At 38.6% G+C, this 13,074-nt stretch overlaps 1 protein-coding gene across 1 annotated transcript in view; it reads left to right on the plus strand.

Annotated features, from left to right (window-relative positions):
- LOC128745501 (uncharacterized) overlaps positions 1 to 13,074 on the plus strand; it is a 190,938-nt gene that overhangs the window by 89,374 nt on the left and 88,490 nt on the right. The window contains exons 4-5 of the mRNA XM_053842575.1: positions 9,469 to 9,613; positions 11,522 to 11,649. Coding sequence (XP_053698550.1) covers positions 9,469 to 9,613; positions 11,522 to 11,649 — 273 coding nt within the window. The remainder of the gene's footprint in view (positions 1 to 9,468; positions 9,614 to 11,521; positions 11,650 to 13,074) is intronic.

Here is a 13,074-nt window from a genome sequence, read left to right on the forward strand (position 1 = left end):
TTTAAGATTTTTGCTTTCTGATCTAAAATGAACAATCTGACAAAATTTGGTTCAAATCCGTGAAAGTCGATTACACGGTTATCGGATACTTTGCATGTGTTGACTCCAATAGATAATTTTGAGATTTCACATCTTAATAACTTGAGAACGGCTGGGCCTAAGAAACAGTTTATATAACAGTTTATATCGCTTCTCGGCCTAAAGGCTAAGATCAAAGTGGAAAAAAAACTTGAGAACGGCTGGGCCTAAGAAACAGTTTATATAAGAATTTAGTTCAAAGTGATGCGAATATAATTTGACTCTGTCAGTTTTATGAAAATTACAAATTCAAATACAAATAAAAAATAATATTTCAACTGAAAATGCCTATGTCAAATGACATAAGATAGTATAACAAAGGTTCCTTTCACCACTAGGTGGATTAAATCGGGTTTTTACCTTTGTTATACTATAACAAAGGTTTAGGAATTGGTCGAAAAACACGAAATTGATCCGAGGCCCGGAGGGCCGAGCCACATATACCAATCGACAGGGTTCGACGAACTGAGCAATGTCTGTGTGTGTGTGTGTGTGTGTGTATGTGTGTATGTATGTGCGGGGCGCAACTTTTCTATCGCCTGTTTCTCGGAGATGGCTGAACCGATTTGTTCGCTATTACTTTTGTTTGAAAGGTATTATTGCCTAGTATATCACTATTGAATTGTTTCAAGGTCCTACATTTCGTTTAAAAGTTATAAGTAAAAAAGTAAAAATTACGTGACATGATTTTCTCCGGACCCAAATGACCGATTTCAACGATCTTGGTATCGAATGAAAGCTCTTATTAACACTAAATTTTTCGGATAAATTTTATTGAAAACAAACAATCAGTTTAAAAGTTATGCTTAAAAACCCTGTTTTGACAAGGTAATAATTATCGCCTGTTTCTTAGAAATGACTAAACCGATTTAGACGCTATTAGTCTCATTTGACAGCTAACATAACCTAATAGATCACTATTGATTTGTTTTTTTGATTGGACGTTTAATTTGAAAGTTATGATCAATTGAATACAACACATTAAAATTTACAATAAGTTATAACGATTTCATCAAACATGATTTATCTAGTTTGAATTATTTTGGCATCAAATTAGAGATTTTAATGCTACAAATATATCTGCAAAATTTCAGAAGAATCGGTTTTGCCGATCAAAAGATATTAACCCTCCAACACTCGCGCCAACTTTTGTAATACGGGTTATTCGCGCGCACAATGGCCCAAAGCCAAAGAGACATGCGCACTAGAGTTTTGACTGGGAAAACTTGGTTTTAGGTTTATGGAACCTTTGGAAGAATTTCTTAAAATTGAAAGTTCTATCGTCTGGTGCAATTTAAATTTTGATTAATCCCCCTAAAAGTGGAAAAAAAAAATTATTTTTCTTCAGTTTCAATATAACACATTGATGTATTTTGCAAAGTTTCAGAGTATATTATTACAAGAAATTTTGCTGAAGACAGTAACCCCCTATCTCTTCAGCGAAGATAGAAAAATATTATTTATTGTACATGAATTAGTGAAATCAGTTTTTTATTTTAGCTCTTTTCGTAATTGTTGTATGACTTTTTCATGTATTACAAAGTTGCACAAATAGGAAAAATACACAACTTTGCTGAATATAGTATACCTCTATGTTTGCTTGTTTAGGAACTGTAGAACTTTGATTATAAAAAGTACCCTAATTTTGACTCCGGATTACTCGACTACCAACAGACGGATACATTTTAAATATTTTACATTATTGCTGATTGTTTTGATGCATACAGACACCATTTTTCCATATGAAGAAACGAGAGAAAATTCCAGGCCAATTCCGGTACACCTCATATGCTGATTGCTTCATTTCTGTGATGTCAGTTTATGCTGATCAATTTTCCCAACAATTTAAAATATTAATGCATTGAATAATTATGACATTTTGCTCATAACAAGTTTATTGAAGAATATACGTTAGTTACACAACAATTTGTAACTTTATAACAATATGGCGTTCAAAAACCTACACGTGTTATATAAAATACAACAGCGTGAGTAACCGAAGGTTAATAAAAATTGATGAAATTTATTCTAGAAAACTTTATTGGTGTGAATCAAATAGGCATTACAGGAAATTATGCATAGTTCAAAAATCTATAAACTAGACCTTTACTACGCAATGTATATGTTAAAGAATAATATTTGCTCTTACAACCTACTTTTACTTGCACTTACTCAAATTATTAACAACTTACTTATCCTTATTCAGCAATTTCATGAAAAAAGGATCTATCAAAATTTATAAGTGGTCATATTTTGTTCAAATTTTGTAAACGTATTCAATTTTCAAAAATTTTATGTAAGCCAACGCACTACGCAACGTTAACCAATAGATGGATTATACTCCGAAGACGTGTCGGTTTCTATCTCAAATAGCAAGTAAGACCGTATAACAAAGGTTCCTTTCACCACTAGGTGGATTAAATCGGGTTTTTGTATTAGGAAATATAGACATAGTTTCTTCGGCAAAGTATGAAAACAAGCAACTTTGCTGAAGAAATAGTGTTGAGCTAAAGCGCATATTCTTTAAAACTTCTTCAAAAAATGGGTTTTCATACTTAGCTGTTGTTAGTTGCATTTTACAAGAATATAATGTTCTAGGCTATTATTGAAGCTCTCAAAATTCACGTTTTTGCAGAAGACCGCAAATCTCTTGGACCTTTACTTGCTGAGTTATCGCATATTCAAGTTTTAAATTTCCATAGCTTCACGAGCCCATGGGGTAAAATGGGGCAAGCGGATTTATGAAATCAGCACTTTATCTTAAAGCCTAAATCGAGTACTATAAATTTGTATGGGTTCCGCTTGTCACCAACTACCCAAATGAGAGTACGGAAAGCATACGTGTTATGTGTTTCGCGTTCGCTGAAGGCTCGATAGATGTCCATTCTTTTGTGTTAGTAGATAGACACATGGTTTCTTCGGCAAAGTTATAGAAAATATAAAGGCAAACAACTTTGCTAAAGAAATGACATTTCTAACACCATCGAGCGCAGAGCTATAGAGCATTTTCTAAATTTGAAAACTAGTTTTTCATACTTAGCGTATGTTGGTTGCATTTTATAAGAGTACCAAGCTGACCCGACAAACTTCATATTGCCACAAATTAACCTGTGTTGTACATAAATCATGAGTCTCGGATGATCTTTGTCACAATCTCGAGTTTTGCAAGTTTCTGAGGAGTTCAACCTTAGATGATTCATTTTGGCAGTTACGTAACTATGAAAGCATCCCAGGTATCCAAAAAGCATCACCAATGCTATTTAAATATAGGCCAATAAGCATTTAAGTCGCCTTAAATGCTACCTAAATGCTATTTTGGCAAAATATACAGCTACTTTACTGATAACCTTCTTATAGTGCTGACAATGCTAATTTACAGCTAATTACCGACACGAAGAATTTGAATACAATTTTGGATGCCAATTTACAACACCTATGCAGTCAAAAAGCTAACATACAATAACGTGCAGTTATTGTATGTACGCTGATTTGCTGTTTACGTTAAGGCTTTTTAGTTATCTGGAATGGGTAGTTTAATATACAAATTTGCAATTTTTCCTCACAGTAAAGTAGAAAACAACTCCCCTGTCCCCTCATTGCATAGCCAGAAAGCGTATAGTAATATTCGCCATGATTGTACAACATTTCGCCGAATATCATTTTGCGAAAAACCTCAAGCGGAATGTACCATTTCACGGAAAACTTTTTTGTGGAAAGTACCATTTCGCGATCCTCCCCTTACTCGCTGTCGCTCGTTCCAGGAAACCCAGATAGACCTAGGAAAATAAATAAACCTAGACAGTAGTGATTTCTGCGGGGAGTTGCCTCCCCACAGTGGGCGGCGCTTCTGACGGCGGGTCGCCGGCAACACTCGCGGCCGTCTCGTCCTGAATGATCTAGTGTTACTACATATAGATAGTTTTTGTGGTCTGGTTATTGATTAATGTTTTATGTAAGAGTCTCGAATTTCTCGAATTCGAGTAGTTTTTGAGTTTCGCAAAAATTTCTGTTTTATTTGTATGAGAGTCCATATCCCCCTACCACAGGGGTGAGAGGTTTCTATCATAAAATAAGTTCAAGACTCAAAAATCTCCTACATGCTAAATTTGGTTCCATTGGCTTGATTAGTACTCAAATTATAAGGAAATTTGTATTTCATTTGTATGGGAGCCCCCCTCTTGAAAGGAGAAGGGGTCGTAATACACCACAGAAAAAAATTCTGCCATCTAAAACTCCCACATGTCAAATTTGGTTCCATCGGCTTGATTAGTACTCAAATTAGGCCATTACAAATATTTAGGAAAGCTTTTGTCCCTCCGGTGTTGGGCCACGGAAGGCGGGGGGCGAAAGAAACAAAGAGAATTTTTTAATCGAGCAACAAAATATGGATTTTAGACATGTTTACTTAAAGTTTAAACGTGAAAACCAAATCTATTCTTGCTTTTAATAAATACGTTGTTATTTTTCATGCAAAAATCTACGAACAAAAAGACAAAAGCAAAAGAAAATTTTTTTGGTCGAGTTTCGGAAATTCCACTGTTTGAACTTCCATTTCTATTTCGTGTTAGAAGCGTTAACTCAACTCGTACACTCATTTTTCGAGTTTTTCAGTCTGTAGAGCCCACAGACAATTGGCTTTATAAAAAAAATTTACTCAAATCCTACAAATTATTTTTTTGCCCCCCGATTTTTCAAGCCAATTTTCAAGGGGGGGGGGGGGGGGTGACAAAAACTTTTAATATGATTTGCAATGGCCTTATAAGGAAATTTGCATTTCATTTGTATGGGAGCCCCCCCTCTTAAAAGGACAAGGGGTCGTAATTCACCATAGAAAAAATTTCTGCCATCTAAACCTCCCACATGCCAAATTTGCTTCCAATTGCTTGCTTAGTTCTCGAGATAAGAGGAAATTTGCATTTCATTTGTATGGAAGCCCGAGCAAGGATTGACAACAAAAGCTTATCAAAATTATTACATATTCTGCTGTTGATATCAACTAGAAAACATGTTTTGTTACCAACTCAAAATGGCACTTATGTATCAGACTTTGCTATCATTTTGCTTTCATTTTTATTGAAAGAAAATGTGTTGGCAGATTCTATATATGATGTAAATAAACCTTCAATATTTAAATTAATCTATTTTCACTTAATTTTTTTTCTAGTAAAATGGTTGGTTCAAATTATATGATGATAGCAAAATGATGATGATATGATAGTAAAATGATAACTAATTCTGCTTCCCTATTAACATTGTGTGACAGCAAGATTAGTATTCCGTTTGATATTTTTGATAGCAAAAGTAGTATTCAATTTAATTTCACGGCGTGGAATTTTTGCAATCAATTTTGATATTTTAACCGCTAAGTCGACCAAATGAAATCACACCGAGTATTCAAAATCCGTTACATCAAGATATCAAATTTTGTTTTCAATTTGCTCTAAAACCCTGCTCGGGAGGCCCACCCTCTTAACCTTCCTAGTGCATTGGGGTCGTTTTCGACCCATCGGCATACTTACAAAGCTTTATGCTCAGTAACGGTACGAGCTAGAGACTTGAAATTTTCTGACTTTTCCTAACTTTGGAAAATTAGCATTGTGGGGGAGTTTCAGCTTTCAGCGACATCTAGAAGAGCCACAGCAAAAAAAGTTACATATTATGCATTAAGGGTCGAAAACGACCCAAGTTTTGAAATTGCTCTCATTCATCCATTTTCAATCCGAATTTCGTTTTCTTTACCTCGTTTGAAAGATATGGCCAAAAACTAGCACCCAAGGCATGTTGGGGAATATTTGTTGACTGATGGCCACTTCTGCGTCGGTTCCGGAACACCCACTACCAGGTCCCGGGGAACATGTTTATATTTTGAGATAATTCACCATGCGGCACCTCAAATCACATCGCGTTGATAAAATAACAACAATGGAAGTATAATGGGGCGTCAGTCGCATATAATCCGGTACCCGGTATTTATAATGAACCGTAAAACGGGGTAACTCGGGGCAGATGAATTACCCTGTAATCCAAAAATGTCCCCAAAACCCGGATACCGGATAGCCCGGAACCGATGGTGAAATGGTAATTTTGACTCCAAAATTTTTCAATTGTACTTCCATTGGTGTTATTTCATCAAGCCAATGTGATTTGATGTGGCGCATGATGAATTATCCTATCCAAAAATGTTCTCATAAACCGTGCACCCGATGTTCCGGAACCGATGATGAAATGGCCATTTGTCTTCAAATGGTCCCCATAGCTCTTGTAACTGTTTTATTTGATCAAGGCGTTGTGATTTGATGTGCCGCAAGATGAATTATTTCATAATCCAAAAATATCCCGCGGAACCGGATGTTCCGGAACCGATGGTAAAATGGCCATTTGGCTTCTAAATGACCTTATTTTATTTTCATCAGTCTTATTTAATCAAGCCGATGTGATTTGATGTGTCGCAAGATGGGTTATCCTAAAATACAAAAATGGCCCCAAAACTCGGGTACCGGATGTTCCGGGACCAATGCTGATGTAGCCATTTGCCTTCAAAATGTCTTTATTATACTTTCAATAGTCTTACGTTATCAAGCTGATGTAATTTGACGTGTCGCAAGATAAATCATCCTAAAATTTAAAATTGTCCTCAAAAACCGGGTACCGGATGTTCCAGAACCAATGAGGAAATGGCCGCTTGGGTCCAAAATGTTCCCATTGCACTTCCATTGATCTTATTTTGTCAAGCCAATGTGATTTGATGTGCCGCAAAATGAATTATCTCAAAATATAAAAATGTCCCCCGGGACCTGGTAGTGAGTGTTCTGGAACCGACGCAGAAGTGGCCATCAGTCTACAAATATTCCCCAACATACCTTGGGTGCTAGTTTTTGGCCATAGCTTTCAAACGAGGTAAAGAAAACGAAATTCGGATTGAAAATGGATGAATGAGAGCAATTTCAAACTTGGGTCGTTTTCGACCCTTAATGCATAATATGTAACTTTTTTCTAATGCATTAGGAAGGTTAAAGGGAAGATGGGTCATAACTCGCTTTCTAAAGAGGAGAGGGGTCAATTCACCATAGAAAAAAACTTGCCTCCAAAACCACTTACATGTCAAATTTGGTTCCATTTGCTTGTTTAGTTCACGAGTTATGAGGAAATTTGTTTTTCATTTGTATAGGAGCCCCTCTTCCTAAAGTGGGGAGGGGTCCTAATTCACCTTAGAAAATTTTCTTGCCCTCGAAAACCTTCACATGCCAAATTTGGTTCCATTTGCTTGATTAGTTCTCGAGTTATGAAGAAATTTGTATGGAAGCCCCCCCCTCTTAAAGGGGAGAGGAGTTATAATTCCCCTTATAAAGAGGGGTCTCCATTTACCATAGAATAAATTCTTGTCACTGAAAACACCCACATGCCAAATTTTGTTCTATTTGCTTGATTAGTTATCGAGTTATGCAGAAATTTGTGATTCATTTGTATGGGAGCCCCTCCTCTTAGTGGGGGGAGGGGTCTGTAACCATCACTAAAACCTTTCCTGACCCCAAAACCCTCTACATGCAAATTTTCACGCAAATTTTCAAAATCAATTGTCTGTGGGCTCTATAACCTGAAAAAGTCGAAAAATGAGTGTACGAGTTGAGTTAACGCTTCTAACGAAATAGAAATGGGAATTCGAAGAGTGAAGTTTCCGAAAATCGGCCAAAAAAGTTTTCTTTCGTTTTTTGTCTTTTTTCATAGATTTTTGCATAGAAAATAATAACGTACAAGAATAGAATTTTAAATTGCACACAAGAATAGATTTGGTTTTCACGTTTTTAAACCCCCCCCCCCTTCCCCCCAGGGGGCCCAACACTGGAGAGACAACAATTTTTTTTAAATATTTGTAATGGCCTAACTACCAGCATTAATTGGAACCATACTATAACTATAAATATTATCATCTATCTTCCAATCTAAAACCATTAGTGAAATGGTTGGGCACCGTATCTAAACTGTTGGGTCGTTAAGAATGTTCACCTTACGAAATTCAGCGATTTTCCATACATATTTTTGAAGTGTAGGATATAATGAACGTAATGATAATGGTTGAACCATAATATAAATGGTAACGCCGTTGAAAAACTTTGGGTTTGGAATGTATTGTAACCTTTGATCTTATGGTGAGTATAGAGGTTATAATTGCGTTATGATTATGACCATTTACGCAATTGTTTTCATTTATGCGGGTAGTTCCCACGTAGCACAGTATTAGCACTTCTTGTTACAGTAACTTATTTATAACTGAAACTAGTCAGATATCAGTTGCCATAACTGGTTTCTAACAACTGTGCTAGTAGGATTTGTATATTCATGTGTCGTCTGTATTTAGTAAGTTGAGAAATCCTGGATAAAATGTATGGAGATTTACAAGGTAGAGAAGTAAAACTAGCGCAAAGGACTTAACGTCGTTGATGCGACACTATACACTATACACAAGACGAGTATGTCTCATGGGGCCGAGCACCTACCCTCACGTTTGTACGTATGCCTCAAGGCAGAATCGTATTCTCGTTTGTTTTTAGCTGGGGCTAAATACACAAAATGTTGCACGATGTCAAATTGTCTTCTAGTGTGCGAATGTTCTGAATCTTACTAACAATCCTTTCCTTCTCTAACGACTACAAGGACATGGCTGATGCCGTTATTGATTTTTCGAATAGGTAGCTTCTCTGTGCAACTTCATGTGCTCAGATCAATCACGGAGGTACATCTACGACTGTGTGGTCTTTCATGATCATGGTCATGCTCTATCTTAACACTCTATCTTATTTCATTCAATATCAACTTTAACGGTCCTTGATTGTTTGAGTACGGCTTAAATATCATTTCGAGTTAATTTGATTAACCAAACTACAGCACTGACTGGTGCCGACCATATGGCTTGAGCACTCCCAACGCCAACGACGACGATTTGGCCTCTGCAGCGATCGGTCACGGTAAAAAAGTTATACAAATCTCAGTTCGGTTTTTTATGCAGATATTGCGCATACATTCGAACAAGGAGATTTTCCTACGTAGAACAGCGCCGTTCGATTGGTTCTGCATTGTTCTTTCCGTTGCATCGAGCAGCGGCATAAGTTGAACCGTAGAAAAACTTGCATAGACTGGAGAGCAGTTTTTCCCGTGCAACTGCAACTAAAGTGTACTCAAAGTTGTCATAGAGCGATCGGAACTAGTGCTATTCAGCCAGCTTAAATAGATATATGCAGATAAGATGTACGGAATCTGCTGCTGACCCGAACCGGCTGCTCTTGAGCGCTAGGTTCGATATTCTTTACCGAGCAATAAACATGAAACTTCAAACAGCAAACGGCATGGACAGCTTCTAACGTGTGTACTTTTTTTCTATTTTCTTCCTTTCAGAGAAAGACCCATACCCGGTGGATGCTCTGCCCACGTGCAATCACGCGCTGTCCGTCTGCCAGCAGGAGCGAAAGTGCATCAAACTATTCGAGGACTTTAAGACGCACTGTAAGGTGCGGGAAAACAAGTGCCGCATGGAGGATAGGTACGGAAACACAAATGAACCCAGCTGAGCTGAGTATCACGTGACGTGTAGTGTCTGTTTCCCCGGGCAGGATGATTCTGGTGAATTATGGTTGGCTCACGGTGGGGGCTCGTCGATCTCCGGTAGGCGCTGGGCAGGAAATGCTGCATCGATTGTTGTTTTTGTTTGGAACAAAAAACCGCTGCAAACACGGAATTCTTGGGATTTTCAGCAACCAGAATTTCTAATCTTTGGACGGAGTCTACGGTTTCTTCGAATTTGTTCTCCGTCTAGCTTTGAAAAATCGATTAAATTTTAATTATAAAATATCTAACAGCTTGCTCCGCAAGCAGAGGCATCTTGACGGTTATAATTACTGGTATTGCGGAAAAGACTAAAGCCGTTATCGGGTTTGGAGCTAGCACCTGGCGCTTCACACTCACCTGGTTCAATTTGCTTGTTCGTGCTGCGTTCTTTCCCCGGCCGGAGACCCTTAAACAGCGCGTGCCGCGTAAAACCGTGGATGGATCAATAACGGTTTTCTGCGTAAATTATTTTCCTTTTCGTGGGTGCTACCGTTGCCAGTGCTAAGTATATACATTCGAAGCCGACACAAGCTGATAGCTCGCTCCGGTAGGCAAAAGCACGCATCACTGAACCACGCTGCTTATCGTTTATCACCTTGAGCCAGCAATGTGACGCCAATCAGACCGTGAACAGCTCCGGCGGAATTTCGACACGTGGCACAGGCGAAGATGAAAGCCGAACTGTGCAGTTTGGCTGAAATAATCCCTAATTATTATCGATTTTGAATTTAATCCTTTAATGAGAGCTCGATCGTCGCGGGAAGCGGTAATAAATTACTGGTCTGGTGTGCGGTTTGCCTACGATGTTGCGGTAGAACGATAAAGCTATAGTAGAGTAAGTAAATGAAGTAAACGAGGCGCTATCTTAAAGCAGCTTTGATGAAAAATATTTCGCTGTCTCTAAGAAGACGAATGCGAAACTTGCTTTATGATACAGGTGTTTTGTAATGATTCATTATATTAAGCCAACCAACCAGCAAAAAATGTTTATTCAGCTGAAAATAATTAACATTCTAGTCCGTCTTGCCTTCGTTCTGTACAATTTGATGTTGTGCATTATAATACCCTTTCCAAGTAATACAAAACGCAATTGCTTCGGATTCAGTATTTTCACTGGCTAACGATTGAAATTGATAAATCGAACAATCCCAAAATTCAGGAGGTTCTTGACAATCGAGCCCTCTTCGGTGACTATGCTGAACTGTGGGGAAACCCCTTTTTTTCTTGAAATATTCTAACGAGCTGTTACAAAACAGTTGTAGCAGCCGATATATGACTAATTCCAGTTATCAATTAGTTGCTGCAACTAGAAGTGCCAAAATTGTGCTGCTAATAGTACGCTAACGCCGAGCAGCATTAATTTAATCCTCTATTTAGTATCACATAAGTTTCAAATTACAATGATTTTAAAAGGTTTATCTCCAGACCGTTCGGAAAACGGATCGATACAGTCTGATACCTCCTGCAGCCACCACCGCCCGACGAGCCCCACACCGCGTTGACCACCGGAGCCAATCGGGAGCGAACAGAAAGCGCTAACAAAACATCGTAAAACCAATCGAAGCAAAGCAAAAAAAAACCCGAATGTGAACTCTTGAGCGGACAGACGATCGGAAGCAAAAATGTCCCCTTAGGATTATGCTACTAGCACCAGCACCCGCAATACCATCCACCCACCGCACCGGCGGCGGCAGCGAAAAAGCACTCACAGAATTTCGTCTTATTGTTTCTTCCTTTCATGGCACACCCCGCGCTGCTCGACCGAAACGCATCCTGCGAACGACGGTGACGACGACGGCGACGGCGACGATGACGACGATGGAATTCTGGACCACCTCAACAGGGAATTGTGCTACGAAGCATGGACTAATCTCCGATTATCGCCGATGTTTGGCTGTATCTGTCCGAACAACCACATGAAGCGCAGATGTGATAAAATATTTAGCGTTGTAAACCATAATCCCTGCGTTGGTAAGTGTTCTCGCTTGTACGAATAACCGTAGCGTAATGCCATTTCCACTTCAGTCGAGTACATATTTGTAGAGTGCAGGTTTTCCCTTACGGAAATAAATATGAGCTTCCTGCTGCTTGAAATTTCAGTGCACCGGGTATTGGCTTTTTCTTTTCCATGGTCAAGAGAAAGCGCTTAGGTACACGTTGTGCTACCATTCCGATAAGTAGCTACGGGTCTCGTGTGCGGTTTTTTGTTTCGTTGTTTAGCCCTCGGTTTCCTCAAATCCATCCGGTTGATGGGAACCGAAGGTAGTACAGGATTTCGAGCAACTGTAAAAGTGAGCCGGGAAAAGTTTCCGGCTGCAACCTTCACCGGTGGCGGCTGTATTTCATTTCATTGCCATCCCACCCAGCTTCATTAATCCATCGACCGGACGTATTTTCGTTTTCGTTCCTTCCATCCACCGTTTTCCCGCATTCCCATAGTCATAATTTCACTCTGCCGTTTGAGTTTTTTTAAGTTCCCCTAAATATGAGCTGGCAAAAAGCCTACGCCTCCGAAGTGAACCGGAGACCACAGTTTACGAAGTTGGAAAAACGTGAGGCAGCGGGAGCACGTGAAAACTCCGCCGTAGGCCGTCCACGTGTCAGCGAAAGAATAAACTCGGCGAATAAAGATTTTAAGTTTATTAACAAGGCACGGTACCGACCGATTTTGGCTACCCGGTTGGACGGTTGGGTTAACCGAGGGAAGCGGGCAAATCGCTTGGGCCTGCTGACCGTGGAGCGGCTGCGTTTCGTTAGCGTGGTTCACTGGCGTAGGAAGTTGGGTAGAAGTTTCGGTTGTGTATGAACTTTTTTTTTTTGCTTGTTATTTTATTGGTCGCTTGCTCAGAAGTGTTCTTTTGCACTTCGATAACGAAATTCAAATTCTAACTGATGGATCTTCATCAAGTTTGTTTCATGTGCTGTTAAAAAAGATTATAAAATAACGGTTTATTTGCGAAAAATGCCGGTGCAATTCAAATGATATGTTGTATTTTTACTACACGTTGTATATCTTATATGATTTCTGATAAGGTTGCCTCTCAAGAGTCAAAATTTTAACCTCTGAAATACGGATTCAATAAAAACTAAGTCTACCAGAGACAAATTGGACACAGTAGAAGTTTGTTAAATTATGAGAAGTCACTGTGATGAAGTTCCTAGGAATACGCGCGCAAGTTTGACGTAGGACTATGAATATAAGTACAATTATTAGTGTTAGAACTAGGAATCTATGGATTTCTTGGAGCAATACTTAGTTTGAGCATCAGTTAGACGAATTGTGTGCTAAAGAAAAAAAAATTTCAACAAATCTAGTTAACAGTAATTTTAATAGCAGTTCATGCTCTAGTCAAAATCACCTCGATATTATCTACTACTACTAGCGCCTTTTTTGTA

The sequence above is a fragment of the Sabethes cyaneus genome, chromosome 1 (genome assembly GCF_943734655.1).
Source record: "Sabethes cyaneus chromosome 1, idSabCyanKW18_F2, whole genome shotgun sequence".
Classification (NCBI taxonomy): Eukaryota; Metazoa; Arthropoda; class Insecta; order Diptera; family Culicidae; genus Sabethes; species Sabethes cyaneus.